General features: G+C 34.5%; 1 protein-coding gene across 9 annotated transcripts in view; it reads right to left on the bottom strand.

The window, feature by feature from the left end:
• Positions 1–16,267, bottom strand: part of THOC2 (THO complex 2) — a 116,849-nt gene that overhangs the window by 27,931 nt on the left and 72,651 nt on the right. For 6 of the 9 annotated variants that reach the window (XM_044235339.1, XM_044235337.1, XM_044235341.1 and 3 more), the window contains exons 13-22: positions 15,070–15,111; positions 14,494–14,624; positions 14,294–14,395; positions 7,598–7,694; positions 6,888–6,981; positions 6,405–6,485; positions 4,675–4,771; positions 2,373–2,490; positions 1,636–1,815; positions 680–844 (exon numbers count right to left, since the gene is read on the bottom strand). In XM_044235339.1, coding sequence (XP_044091274.1) covers positions 680–844; positions 1,636–1,815; positions 2,373–2,490; positions 4,675–4,771; positions 6,405–6,485; positions 6,888–6,981; positions 7,598–7,694; positions 14,294–14,395; positions 14,494–14,624; positions 15,070–15,111 — 1,107 coding nt within the window. The remainder of the gene's footprint in view (positions 1–679; positions 845–1,635; positions 1,816–2,372; positions 2,491–4,674; positions 4,772–6,404; positions 6,486–6,887; positions 6,982–7,597; positions 7,695–14,293; positions 14,396–14,493; positions 14,625–15,069; positions 15,112–16,267) is intronic. The other 3 variants (XM_044235343.1, XM_044235344.1, XM_044235336.1) reach the window with 1 other exon arrangement.

The raw sequence follows: 16,267 nt of genomic DNA, 5'->3' as shown, positions 1-16,267 counted from the left end.
TACAGTCAGTACTGGGATGCCCTACTTGAGAAGGCTCTGGTTTGCTTCTGTGCTTTTCTCTTTTTAGTTGTCTCATTTAGGTGGAGAGAAATAAAACAAGAACTAAGAATACCTGAGAAGTTACAAAACACAGCCTACAAGAGTTTTTAGAGTGTTTGGGGATGGTTAGGTCTTACTGTCTGTCTCAAGGTAGTATGAATAGCAAGTCAACTGACAGGGATATTATTCCTGAGGAAAGAGGATTCTCTGTATTCAATAGGGGTTTTTTCCAGAGTCACCAACCATATTTTCCTCCATCAGAATCAATTAGCACTTGTTAAAAAAATAAGCAAAAACAAAAACAAAACAGAAATTCCCAGGTACTACTGAAGGTTACTACATTACAATCTAGGGAGGGGATTGAGTCTCAAAGATGCTTCGCTACTGACTCTCATCTATATTAAGGTTTGACTGCTACAGTTCTACAGGGCCCTTAAGATACCAACCTGGACAACTGGTGGTATAGTACTAGTAAGACTTACTTTTAAAGGGAGCATTTTCATTGTACACTGTTCAGAGATGAGTACTAACAAAAGAATAACTCTCTAAGAGACATAATCTGTATCTGTGTCCAACTAAAATACATTTACAGTTAAGAAATAATTCAGAATCATTCTTGAATGGCAGCAAAGACACTTACCGAAATATGGTGTGCATACATTGGCCTAGACAGGAAAAATGCTGCATCATGGGGTGTATGAAATTCATTACAGAGCACATCAATTGAAGGCACTCGCTTTATATAATCTTCTGTGCTTAGATTAGATGCTAAAAACCCACCGAACTGTACCAAGGTATCATGACACTAAATTTTAAAAAAAGACAAAAAACACAAATGTGCTACCATTTTATGAAACCAATATAAAAATTTTCCAAAATGATTATAATGTCATTTTAACTGTATTTTGATTAACATTTAAGAATTCAAATTCTACAACTTAAAAGAACTTTAGAGACAATCTATAAACATCATCATGAAATCATATTACCAAATAAGATGCGAAGGCCCTGAAAAGTTGATCAATCTAAGGCTTTAACAGTCAACAAATTCTCAAGTTCCAAGCTATTATTCATCACTTTTAGTAACAGGATATATTTACCCTACATCACATACAACAATTTTATGTATACAGAATTTCCTTGCCCTTAAAAGAGGAAAACTTCATTTATAAAATATATGGGATCTTTTTCCCTTGTAATATAGTTGTTGATAAACATATTTTGTAAGCTAATCACAGGTTTTACTGCTTAATATTTATGGATATATTTTATAAAGATCACGTCTACTTTGTTCTGATTGAAATTTCAGATTTCCGGAGATCAGAAAAAATATGAAGAGCAAACTAACAACTTGAAGTTAACCACTTAACTAGTAGTTAACTAGTAGTACATACTACTACATCTCCTAGAGTCTTCTCTTAAGTACCGTAATATGCACAGAAATAGCCCCTATTTCCAGAATGTCTAGTTTACATTAGAGCTGTTTCAAACTCATCTGATGTCCAAAATGACATTTTAAAAATTTTATCACATTCCATCTTTTCCATTATCAGGATAAAAAAAATCCACATAAAAACAAAAGCCACTTTAACTTGCCTGATCATAGAGTTTTCCCACAAGTTTCAAATGTTTCTCTCCACCTTCTTGGAAAATTACTCCATTCCTCTGCTGAGCCATAAGCAAACAGAGAGGAAGAGCAAGATCATGGTCCAATAGTGCATCCTTTAATCTCTGGGAGGATTTTTTAGTGTTTCTTATCTGGCCAAAATAACCACCCTGCATAAGAGAAGACATAAATTTACCAGTGCACACTACATTAAAATAAGCTTTCTGATTTGAAAAAGACCCAGAAAAGGCTGTTACAATCCTGAAGATAAAAAATTTTACATTCCTTTCCTTTCTTCACAAATTTTAGTGATACTGTTGTTGATTACAGTCACTAGCTTAAAGATAACTGTCAACTGTCTTTCAACTTCTGCATATTTTCCATTTTCCACCTTGCAGTCCCTCATAAAGGGTTATTCTTTATTTGCTATGGAACAGATTCAACAATAGAGTAACTATATTCAGCTTTACACTTGTTAGGATATCAAGGACCACAGAAGACTTGTTATTTACTTCTCTTACAGATTTAACACTGTCTTTTATACTTTGTTTCAGCTTTTTGAAAGGGTTAAAGTCACTAGTATATCTCAATTTTTGAAAGGGAGATGAGGGAAGGGTACATATGACTTTATTTGGTTTCATGTACTTGTGTGTTGTCTGGAGTCTTTAGTATGTGCATGTGTATATCTGAAATGTAAAAAGTCAATTAAAAAATTAGTAACTCTCACCTCAGCTTTTAATTGCTCTCCACCAGTCATGGCTTCTAGTTGCTCCATCGTCATTTCCTCTGTAATTTCTATTCCTGCCATTTTTTGTACCACTTCTTTCAATATAAGCAGGTCAAAACTATTTAGAAAAAATAAGAAACAGTCTGTAGTTGAAACTTCAAACATAAAAGTGACAATATATACTATAATTAATGTGTTGAGAATCCCTAAATTATTTGTATATAAATATGAGGAGAGGGGGCTGGAGCAGTTGTTAAGGAAAAACTGCATTTCCAGAACTATACTGAAAAATATTTGGGGCATGTAATGGGTTTATGCTTATTTTAACTTTTTCCTTGGGAATAATTTCAAACTTACAGGTAAGATGTAAAGACAGAAAATAGTACAAAACACACCCATATTACCTTTCCCCCAACTTCACCTATTACTAACATTCTTACTCCTGTTCACTTTATCAATTGTGTTTTCTCTCCCTCCCTCCCTTTCTATACACACACACACATACACACACACACACTTTTTTTTTCTTAACCATTTGGGAGTAACTTATGTAGTAAGCAACATCATTTTAAAGGCACATTTTACCCCTAAAATTCCAAAGGATGTATTTCCTAAGAATGAATTTCCTAAGAATATAGTCTCTTAACATAACCACAGCATAGTTACCAACTTTAGTAAACCTAACACTGATATAATACTTCATTGTTCATATTTCATTTTTATCAGTTTGCCCAACAGTCTTCACAAAATTCTTTTAATGTTTTTCACTTTTTTAATTCAAGTATAATAAACATAGTTTATATTAGTTTTAGTTAGGTACAACATAGTGATTCAACAATTCCATGCATTATTCAGTGTTCATCACGGTTTAAGTGAACTCTTATTCCCCTTCACTTCTTCATAGTGTTTTTTTAATCCTCCAGTACAAGGTAGCCAATACATATATATGATGGAATAAAGCCATCTCTAAATAATCACACACACTTGGAAGGGATGGAGGGAGTGAGGGAGTGGAGAAAGAAAAGGAAGGGAATGGAAGTTCCAAGTTGTGGTGTATGAACCTAAGACAACAGCCTTAAGAACATCTGTTATTGTGCTAATAGTTATACATTTTAATTCTCGAAGTTTAGAACTGTCAATGAAAATAACTTATGATTTTCAAGATCTTCTTTAATTAGTTAAGTAATGAAGATAAAGTAGAAACCTTCTTTCCTACAAAACAAATACAGATGTTTTTCCAAAGGTAAAGCCAGGCATACCCAAGACACAAGTTAATAACATACAAAAGGCACAGTTTTTGAAGATTCTTAAGTGCTTACTCTCTCACCTTGTCTGCCTTCCCTAAACACAGTTTATGAAAATGAGAGCCTTCATGCAAATTAGTTTGCAACAAGTACCCAAAAAAGTTTTAATTTTTCTTTGAACTATCTTTTAATTAAATACTATATTCATAGTACAGAAAATTGAGTTATAGATTTAAAAATAACATTATATTCTCCTGGTCCATAGACACAGGAGACTAAAGTGTATAGGAATGGTGGAGAGATGCACAGAGTGTCAATGATATGCTGATAAAATCCTCAATCTAAATTTTTTAACTTTTCTCTAATTCAAAATAATAATTTGTCACAAATTACTTAGGTAATACTTGTGTGGAACACCAGATAGCTTTACAAATTTTTGTTTGCTTTCTCCCAGAAAGTTTTGGAAAACAATTCCTAGTCCTTTGATTCTCGTCAGTCTACTGCTGATGAGGTTTACTAATTCAAACTCTAAACACTGACAGTGCTCCAGAATAAAGTAATAAAACCCTGTATTCATAAAGAAGACATTGTCCAAAAAGTATGTAAGCTGTATGAATCTCTGAAGTTCAAAATAAAAAGAAACTGTGTTTTTAAAATACTGTATACACCCTCAAAATATGATCCTACCATATGCTTATTAACGTAAGGGCCAATTACTGTCCAGCAGCACAATCAACAATGCAATACGTTTTGTCATAAGAGGATTTACAATATACCATATAAACCATTTAAATACTCAAGAGCCTAATAGGTAGTCAAAATGAATTGTTTTTTTAAGGAGTTACATATTTAGCCAAATATTATATTTCTTTCTGCAAAAAAAGTGTTTATATATGAAATTACAATTTCTTTTAATTAAAGAATTCCATATAAGTGAGCAACTATTCTACTTAAGCCTACAAAACAGTTTTTCAGAATAATAGCAATCTCAATATCCCAATACCACCAGAAGTACTCTAATTATTGAATTTCATTTACATATGATTTGCTATGAATACCTTTTGCCTGCCTTTAGCTGATTAGCCACATACTGAAGAAGACCAGCAAGATCAATTGGATATTTACGAAAAACTGCACCACAGAAACTAGCCAGACCTATATGAAATAAAAAAATAGGGCTTTTAAAAAACAGTTCATAAAACAAAAAAAAAAAAACACAGTATTAAGTGGCATTTCTCAACTAACTCAATTTCTAAAACAAAATGAGGTAGGAATAATTGTACTGCTGATGCCACTGAATGGAGTTTTACAATTAATAACAGCTAGTATTTATTGAGCATACATATGCTAAGCACTATACTAAGTAAGTACTTTACATTAATTAACTCATTTAATTTTTATAATAATCATCTCAGGTTGGCTTAAACCCATCGATGAGGAAAATTTGGAACAGATATATCATGCAACTTGTTCATGTCACATAGTTGGTATGAGGTAAAGCAGTGATTCAAAGCTATACGGCCTGACTCCAGAGCCTGTTGGGCCACAACAATTAACCAGGCCACAACAATTAACCAGGCCACAACAAAATCTTGCAGATCACTCAGTAAATTTGAATCAACAAAAAAACACACTAATGAGTCAATCTCTAAGGAGCTGCACACAAAAAAATCTCTCAACTAGATACATACTGCTAGTTGTGGAGAGGCAAGGAAACAGGTAAAGCATTGCCAGACCAAGAAGCAAACAAAAGACCAATTTTAACCAATAGTCCTTACCGCATTATGAGTAGGGAGAAAGCCCCAGTCAAGACAAGAGGAGATCCTAGTAAAATCAAGTGATCTGTGGCCTTTTCAACAATTATTTGCTGAGCACCTTAAAGCATAATGGACAAAGCACAGGTACTGCCCTCAAGGAGCTTACAGTCTAGTGAGGGATACAGAAAAGTAAGCTGAAATAACTGATAGATAAAAGGTTCCATGGGAGTACAGAGAAGAGCACCTAATTCTGACTTTTGGGTAGAAGCATTAATAGGGAAAGTTTTCTGAAGAAAAGTGACCTCTAAACTTAAATCTAATGAGTATATAGATATGGTGGAGGAAATGAGTAGGCATGGAAGGGTATTCCAAGTGGAGGTAATAACATGTACAAAAAGGCCATGGAAAGTGTAAGTGTAAGTATTCAGTATTAATGGAGGAGGGGCAAAAGATGAGCCTAATAACACCGAGTAAAAGGACCTGATCCCACAAGAACTCACTTGTATGACTTAATGCAAATTTCAGACAAGGGTAATGGGGAGCTACCACAAGATTCAGCTATCAGATACAACAGGTTGAAAGAAAAGGGAACTCACAGCTAGAAATCAAAAGCACAAGATATTTAAAATAAAACAAGGCTAGGGTTTCCATTAACAACCACATTTTTGTTCTTTTAAGATGACTAAAACCTCAGGATGGAAAGGAAAGAAAGGAGAAGAGTTCCCTTAAGATTAATTCCTCTAAAAAAAGATTAATCCCTCTAAAATAATAGGAGGGAATTTTTATCTCCCCAGTAATGCTTGCACAAATTCTATGAGAGCCAATACTGGACTCTTCAGTTGGAAAATGAGTAAGTACTATATGAACTTCCTTACACAGCCGAAGACTTAGAGATACTCTGAGAACGAGCTGAGTGGCTAGGTATTCTCAAGACCTCTTTACAAGCAGGCCCTTAGCATTAGCAATAGGATACTTAACATGGCAATTACAACAGATGGAAATTTCATCCTTAGAAAAATAAAAATACTTACTCTGAAGCCAACTTGAGATGGTTGTGTCATCATGTTTCATTCTCTCCTTTTCCGGATTAGCTAAAGCTTCAATGATACAATCTTGCACATTAAGGAAAAATTTTAGGTCACGACATCTCTAACAAAGACCCTTTAAATCATAAGAAAATGCCACATCTTGGGGAAAAAAATAAAACTGTTAGCTTCAAGCTATTACAGATTACTGAAAATTACACTTACTGTAGTACCAACTTTTATATCTTTCACCAAGCAAGACATATTACCATGTTAAATAAAGTTAACTTGTTCTCTCCCTATACACAACAGACACACATACACAAACTCCTGACTGCCCAACCTTTAGATCAGCCAATGGAATTAACCTCATATGGTTATTAATGGAATTCAGAGTGAAAAAGAAAAATAAAAAGAATGAAAACGAATGTTCACCAGTTAAGACCTATGAAATGTGAAATTTATGTATTACTTCACTTGAAAGGATACAGGCCAAAACATCATAATTCAATGAAGTGAGGTATTTCAATGAATCTACTACAGGTGTTATTAAATTATCATACTTCTGTATTTGTGACAAGATCTGGAAGACAGCAACAAAAGACAGATAGCATTTACTCATCAAAAGGGAACTTTTGTGCTAAATAATAGCTATGCTTTTTGTTTTTCAAAAGAAACAATGCTTAAAATTAAAGTAGCCTCCTTCTACTTTGTATTTATATAAAACCTACTATATTCTATCATTTCTTAGGAAGTATTTTCTTAGGCTATATTCTTTAATTAGGAAATAATTCCAGGACATCTAACGTGACTTCTGGAATGATATGTACCAAATGTCTTTCAGAAATCTTTCTAAATATGAAAGCATTACGTCTGAGTCACAATGAAATGCGATTCAAATGTTTCTAACAACTAAAATCAATAAATGATGCATCTCTTTATTAATATTCTTCTAAATCAACATGGGGTAAACAAAACAATTTTAGACTGTTTGACAGTAGCATTGTTACATATGACCAAAAAAGCAGATCAATGTGTTAAATATACTGTATGCTGTTTTATTTTTAGAGTAACTATACAGTCTCATTTGCTAAAGATTTTTTCCTTTAAAACTATCATTCCTAAAACCTCATCATTCCATTTCCACTTGTGCTGATTTAAAGACAACAAAAAGGAAAATCCCTTAAAATAATATTAACCTCAAAACATACATAATCAAACAAAATGGTTGGATTGCTGTGGCTCAACTTCCCAATTTGTCTTCCGGAAGGCTTAACATTTTCCTTGGTTAGACGCCTACAAGGGGAAAAAAGGTGGCAGAAATCATGTTAAGTCTTTTCCCTTATAATGTTGATAGTTTTGTTATATCATAAAAAAAAACAAACAAAAAAACAAATTCTTTCCCAAGTATCCAAAATGGATCCACGTAAAACTACCTCATTCTTCACATACATTACTGTAGGCCTTAAGTTATTTTGGTTAGGCATTCTCCCAAAGGGTATTAATGCTTAACATTTATAATACATACACTTCCATTTTATAGAAATAGTCTAATAAGCAAAAACTCTTAACGTACTCTACAAGTATATAAAACTCCTCTCGAAGAAAATCATAATTATTTTTTTAAAGATTTTTCTATATATTTGCCAGAGAGAGAGGGTGCACAAGCAGGGGGAGCAGCAAGCAGAGGCTGAAGCAGGCTCCCTGCTGAGCAAGTAGCCCGATGTAGGACTCAATCCCAGGGCCCTGGGATCATGACCTGAGCCAAAGGCAGATGCTTAAATGACTGAGCCACCCAGGCATCCCAAAAATCATAATTATTTTAGATTCAGAAGTGCTCATTTATCAGTTTAGGTATCAAATTCAGTGTAATGCAATCAAATACCTCATACCATCCGTCCAAGTTATCCTAACAGAGTAATAGCTACCAATGCTGCATTCCTTGATAGAGGAAGTTCTCTGGTTTTCATGTAAACAATTTTTTAAAGTAAACAATTTTTTAAAAACTCAGTTCTACTCCTTTCCTTCCCCTTTAATTCTTCCTCTGCTCAGTATTCCTGTAACTAACATTCTGGAAAATATATCTCTGAAATGCTTACAGCTCAAAATTATTACACAGCATCTTAAACTCTTCTGATATTATACAGTAAATCTAGAAACTTAAAAAAGCTGATGACTAAAAGCTTTCTAGAATGAAAATACAATACAATGAAGCAAATAATGAATTCAATTGATAGTTCAAGGAATGGGACCATTCTGGAAGTAACAAACTTGATAATTATGTTAAGTTTCTTTTTTTTTTTTTTTGAAGATTTTATTTATTTATTTAACAGAGATCACAGGCAGGCAGAGAGGCGGGGGAGGGGGGGAGTAGGCTCCCCACTGAGCAGAGAGCCCCATGCGGGGCTTGATCCCAGGACCCTGAGATCATGACCTGAGCCAAAGGCAGAGGCTTAACACACTGAGCCACGCCGGCACCCCCTTAAGAAGTTTCTTATGACAAAACTGGCCCATCAATCAAAATTATTTCATCATCAATTGCTCCACTTTCCCATTCTCCATTGTCCAATTTCCTTTTTTCCCACAGAAAAGAGAGACCAATCAAGTTTGAAAATTTGGCTATACTCTGTTCCACCTTCAGACTTACTGCCACCTGTCCTTACTTCTGACCCTACTATTTCAGGTGGCCCTCCTACTTGCCAAAGCAGATCCATCCTCTCTATATACCTTTTATCCCACTCCCTTCTGCCTCCACCCTGGAGGGAAAAACAAAAAAAATATATAAAAAAAAGGAAGACTTTCTTGATGATGTCTTACCCTTAAGCTACCATGGTGTCTGGCATATGGAACACAATCAATGACCATCTCTTGAATGAATTACTGAATGCCTTACAGCAAATGCATTTTTTAAACAGTAATCAAAACTTGTTATATTCTGTAAGTAATAAATTAATACATTCCATTCCCAAAGTACAAAGTTTAATCAACACCAAAATCATATTGCTCAAGCCTGGTGAAATAATTACAACAACAAAAATCTAAGTACATTAAAAATTCTATACATACTCTTCTCTGATATATATTTTTATTAATTAATTCATTCATATTAATGTCTTCTGTAACAGGCAAAGAGCTAAGCCTGTGGAATACAAGGATGAATAATAGCTCCTGCTCTCAAGCTTAGTCCAGCTGGGCAGAACAACTTAACCTATTTTTTAAATTTTACATTCTGAAATTCAGCAAGTTACAGAACAGTATTTATTATATGCTATCAATAGTACAAAGGGAGAGAATAATGTTTTTTCATTCATCTATATATACAAAAAAATCTCTGGGAGGATAAATAAACAGTGGCTACTTTTTTCCTTTAGGAGCACTGAGTCAATGGAGGATGGGATGAGAGACTTTTTATTATCTACCTCTTTATATTTATTGAAATGTAAGCCATGTGAATGTATAAACTATTCAAAAGATTAGATAATTAGATAAAAGAAAATAATCACAGCAATATCTAAATGGTATGACAGCATCATATGTACATGGGACAGCAGTGGCACAAAGAACAGTCAACTGTGCTTGGCAGTACATACTACAGAAGGCTTTTGTGAGGAGCTAACACTGAAGCCTACCCTCCAAGGATGATGAGGTCACCAGACTAAGAGAGCAAAAAGAGGTAAGGGAAAACCTGTTCAAACAGAAGAAACGAAAAATATATGCAAAGAAAAAGGAGACCAGAGTACATAAAGGGAAACTTAACTGACTGAGCTCAGCACAGCTGGAGGTAGAATTAGCTGGCAAAGAGGTTGGAAATGGGGAGAGACAGAGTGTGAAAGATGTCTTACATCACCATGTCATAAAGACTGACATATAACCTACAGGCAACAGTTATTCACCAAAGGATATTGAAGAAAGAATAAAGAATAAAGGTACCATAATACTCCAGATAAAAGAAGTCAGTGGCAATAGAGAGTAAAGGCACAGATTCAAGAGATCTGATAATATTTACTATACAACTGACCCCTGAACAACATAGAGATTAGGGGCAACAAATCCCTACACAGTTGAAAATCTGTGTATCATTTCTGACTCCCCCAAAACCTTAACTACTAATAGCCTACTACTGACCAGAAAGAAGCCTGCCTAATAACATAAACAGCAGATTAACACATATTCTGTATCTCATATACTATATTCTTACAATGTAAGAAAGTTTCTTAAGTAAGATTATTACAAGTAAGCTAAAGAAAATGTTATTAAGAAAATCATAAGGAAAATACATTTACACTACTGTCAATACTGTTAAGCTTACATTTTCTATTTACAAGACAGTCTGTCAGTACCTACACCAGTATTATCTTATATGATACAGAACACTGTAGATGTTATATGCACCACTAACACTAGAAATCAAAAACGAAGATAATGTGAAAAGAAATTCGTATTTATTTACAGGTATAATGATTCATGCATTGACAACAGAACAGCAACAATATGACTGCTTTATGGCAGCCTAATATAATTGATATGATTGCCTCATGGTAGCTTAGCCTATATGCTAATGAATGAATCATTATCAAATTCTTATGGCATATAGCACTACAGTATATTCATAATACAGTATTGGAAATACTATTACTTTTTTTAAAAACCCACTTATCTGTGACGGGCTGATAATGCAGTTTGTCCAATTACAAGAAAGGCATATTACACAATAATACAATTCTTTGAAAGCAAAGTTATAAAAGTAAGAAAACACATTATTTTGTTAAATATCATTCACCTATGCGTATGTAAGGATAAGCTACCCACTTGCATACAAGTCTTGCACATAATATCCTACATGACGATGATAAAGACACAAAAATATCTCCTATAGTTCTTGCCAAAAGGTTAGATTTCACACGAAGACACACAAACACAACAGGTAAATTTATTAACTGTATATCATGATGATTATTTACTATTCATTAAGTGAAGTGGATTAACATAAAGGTCTTCACTCTCATGTTGGTCTTGTCTCAGGGATGGAAGAGTGGAAGAGGCAGAGGAGGTGGAAGGAAGGCAGTTGAGACAGGCACACTCAGTGTAACTTTATGGAAGTAAATGGTAATTTCTGTCTGACTTTTTTGCTTTTCTACTTCTTTAAAAAGGTTTCTATATGGTACCTAGCCTTCTTCTACCATTTGCTTTAGTTTCAGTGCTCAAATCACAGAAGGGTCCATGTCCTAACAGAAGTCAAAAAGCAGTCTAGAATGTAAGAACCTTCTGCCAGATTGTCCAGTGTCAATTTGTTTCCTGGCACCTGGTATTTCTCTTTCCCTTCAAGGCTCAGGAGCTAGCAGCTTGGTAGGGAAGGGCACTCCAGATCATAAACCTGACTGCGTTTGCACAAAACAACAGTTAGCCTATCCCTTCCTACCTTAAATCCTGGTGCTTACTCTTCCTTCCTCACAAATAAATGTTCTTTGTGGCTTTATTTTCCAGAATAGGGCAACTTCTGTCTGCATTAAAAACCTATTCAGGCAAATATCCCTTCTCCTCAATGATTTTCTTAATGGCATCTGGGAACTCATCTACTTTCTGCCTCTTGTTCAGCAGAAACGGCTTCTCCTGTCATCTTGACATTTTTTTAAGCCAACCTCTCTAAAATTATCAAAACCATCCTTTACTGGCCTTAAATTCTCCAGGTTCTGATCCTTCACCTTCCTTTTGCTTTAAGTTTTCATATAATGAGTTGGCATTTTCTCAAATTATATTAGAATCAATAGATATTTCATTCTTAAAGCAATCCTGCACCCACATAACAGCTGCATTTTCAATACAAGATAAAAAGGTATTTCACAAAAACTACAAGGTTTTCACATCTGCTGGGATAGCTGCAGCAATGACTTGATGAATTTCCTTTAAAAAAAAAAGTCCTTGCACTGGATTCATTTCTCTTGAAACGGCAGATAGCAGCAGCTACAGACCTCAATCTATGGTACATTATTAAGCAATTCACCTTTTCTTGTTATGTCATGACTTTTCTCTGCTTGTGAGCACTTCCGGCAGCACTAGAAGCACTTCGAATGGGTCCCAGGGTGTTATGCAAGGCGTACGGTATCACAATAAACACGAAAAATGTAAGAACCGTGAGAGATCACTTTTTACTGCAATACACAATTTGCTGGGGAGATGAACTGCTCACACAGAGATGATTAGCATCACACAGTATTTTAAGCGGATACTCAACAACACTTGAGCTCACTGCATAGCAACAGGGGGTGGTTACAAAATTATTATAGTAGTATGGTATTACAGGTAGTTTTATGCAGTTATGACTTAATACTAAATCTGCACATACGTTTACATCTCTCTTGACTGAATGGTACATTGTACAGTCTGTAAATGTGCATATAAGTAAGTTCTGGTAAATTTTAACTTTGTAGAATAGATTGGTATCTATTTTATTGTAGCAAATGATAAAACAGACTGGTATCTACATGTATTTTATGCATTCATGACACACATAACTTTTTCTTGATTTTTTCAATATTTCTAGGCTATGTGATTTGTAAGTTTTTTCAAATTTGTTCGAGTTCTCCAAAAAAATTTCCAATACATTTACTGAAAAAAATCCACATGTAAGTGAATCTGCATAGTTCAAACCCATGTTTGTTCAAGGATCAACTGTATTATTAAATAATCCACCTAAAGCACTTAGTTCATGGCCTAGCACACATGAATATTAATGGCTCCATAAATATTAGTTGTTGTTGTTAAGCTAGATACTCTACTTGGTGAATTCGTAAGACCAGAACTCTCTTGGAAGAACCAATTCTAATATCATCTCTTTCTACGCCTTCCCCAACTTCCACAGGGTGAAATAACTCACTCTCTTCTCTATCCTCCCAAATAACATTATATATACTGCATAAAGCAACTACTAAACCAGACTGTGATTGTGCACACACCTGTTCCCCCAGCAGACTGGCCAGGGACAGTATCACTGGGCAGACAGTATCACTGCATACTGTTAAATCTAGTTAAACTAGAGAAGAAACTATTTTAATTAGAATAACCATACCACTGCATAAATATAAAAGATATGGCAATCAACAGCCTTGCTGAAAACACTTGTAATACAGCAGTTACTTAGCAGCATATAAACCAACAAGTATACGATTTTCATAATTAAATTTCAGTTTGCCAAGAAGTAAAAGCACACAAACGAAGAGATGAGAAATTTTTCAGAAGTTGATTCAAGAAGATAGTTCTGCATAATTCCATTAGATTTTCCAAAAAAAAAAATGTTTTTAAGATCTTATTTATTTGAGAAAAAGAGAGAGAATGCACACATGCAAGCAGGGATAAGAGAAGAGGGAGAGGGAAAGGCAGAGAATCCCAAGCAGACTGCGTGCCGAGCACAGAGCCCAATGCAGGGCAGTATCCACAACCCATGAGATCACAAATTAAGCCAAAACCAAGAATCAGAAGCTTGACTGACTGAGCCGCTGGGGCACCACAGGAAAAATCTTTATTATGATAACTTTTGCAGAAGAAATTTCAGAACTTTGACCACCTTTTCTAAGCCATGAAACTTATTATGCAAATTGAACAAAGGCATAGTAGGCCTTTAAAAACAGACTCACCCTATAATATGATGCATTAAAGATTATTAGATTTTACAGCTATGCAAACATGACAACTACAAAAATTAACTTGGTAGTCAAAATAAGCTAAAAGGCACAAAAATTGATAGTCATTCTATCTGCAGTATATAATCGGCTATACCATTAAGCAAAGACTCCTGGGCTTTCTCAGAACTGAGGCTCAGACATAAGTTGGCTGGAAGAAAGTAAATTAATCCAGATATACTTTAGGTTAATATGAAGAAAAGTAAATTAAAAACTTACTTCATGATATATTTGGCTCTGTCTATTGTTTGGGCTTTAACTTTTACTAAAAGTGGGTGACTGTTATAAGTTTCATTCTTCCATTGGCCATACAGACGATATCTTAAAAAACGATGAGATGAAGAATTAGGAGAAGTTAAATACTTAGAGGTTAATGCACTAGAATAGTAGTTAAAAATACAAAAATATTATGTATTTACCTATGCTGATATGGAAATGTTTTAAACATTCCCCACAGTTCCTCAGACATACAAGCATTGCAGTCCATCAAAGAAAGAGATGGAAGAAGTACCTGGTCAGTAATGCTAAGTAAACAGCTAAGGATAACTTCCTAAGAAAAAGGGAGGAAAAATTATTTTAGTAAAAGGTCCACATTAACCGCCCCCCCCCCCCCCCGCAAAGTAAGTCTATGTCAGCCTTGGAAAAACTTCCATTCCTTGATCTCATACCACAACACATCTAATTTCCCACACTATCACTGCCCTTTTCACAATGGATATTTGTGCTTCTCCATCTAAGGGAGCGATGAGGTAAGGTAAGGAAAGGGGTAGCAAGAGAATAAGGGACTCGTATTATCCCTCTTCCTTTCTCAACATGGTAATCCTCAAAAATAGGAGTTATCAATCTTAAAAAATATGTCAAAAACTATACTAAGCACGTGGAGTACAAAATATTCACACAGGTGATTAAAGCTTGTTCACAGTAAAATTTACAGTATGCTGTACAAATATGCTGACAAATCAGATACAATACATTGGATTTTTCTAGTCTCTTACCGTTTTCTCTTTATCTTCTTGTTTGCTTCCATCAGACTGAAACTAAAATTAAAAAAAACTATAAATAAAATGCAAAAAGGTTAAGATTATGATGTCACAATTTAACATCTAATTTGAAAAAAATTAACTTGCACATGGTTGTGAATTATTTCCTTACTTTCTAAATAAGTGTAGATTTTAAATATAACCAGTATTACTAATTAACATTTTTAAATTTCACCTATATTTCTAACTTTCAAATCATTTGCAACATTCATGAATTTTAAATGTCAATTTTATAAGCCAATTCTTTTCTCAACCTCATTAACACAAACCAAAGCATCATAAAAATTGATCTAAGAATTTATTTTAAGATTGTATCCAGCACAATTTAGTTAATAATGCATTTGCATTCTTCCATCCAGAAGTTCTGATTTTCTGCTATGGAATTAGTAAAATCTAAGACTAAAGCAGTAACACAAAAGATTAAACCAAAGAAATTTAAACTATGTTTTAATTCACCATTACTTAAACTCTCAATGAGAAGCCCAAAATATTAGTAACACTACTGACAAAGACTAAACCACCACTGCCTAAGTTGGCCTGAATGAAAAAACTTGAGCATTTCCTATCAGTGATTTGCAGATGGACCGCTGAAGTACCATGTTTGATGCTGATGCTGTCCATTCATTCAAAATGAAATAGTAGTACTTGTGTGTGCATACAGGCAAGTGGAGAGTTAGAGGAGTGTGCAAAGGCCAAAAGGACAATTGAAGCACAGATAGCCAAGGACAATCTAGATTTCTGGGAAGAATTTAACTCAATACCAAGTGACGAAGGGAAAAAACGCTAACATGCAGCTAACAAGCTTATTTACCTTCTTGGCAGAGATGGGTATTTTGTGCATGTATGTTTTCATACTTGGTAATTTAATGGATACTACTAAAGAGAAATCTAATTTCTGTGCAACATTTCCATGTAAGCCTAGTTCTGGGACTGCCGCATCATCTTGATGGGGGAAAAAAAACACATAATCCCCCCCTACTTTTTTTAATCAGCAAGTTAAAAAGATATGGTTCCCTTTCACAGAAACAACTATTAAGTCAACATGTATCCTGGTCAGCAAGTAAAGGTCAGGTTATGAAGAAATAGTCTGGCAGAAAGCAGATAGCTGCTTTGGTTTGGTTTGATTTGGTTTGGTTTGGAGCAGGGGGGTAAT

The sequence above is a fragment of the Neovison vison genome, chromosome X, assembly GCF_020171115.1.
Source record: "Neovison vison isolate M4711 chromosome X, ASM_NN_V1, whole genome shotgun sequence".
Taxonomy (NCBI): domain Eukaryota; kingdom Metazoa; phylum Chordata; class Mammalia; order Carnivora; family Mustelidae; genus Neogale; species Neogale vison.
This window is presented reverse-complemented; position numbering and strand designations above follow the sequence as displayed.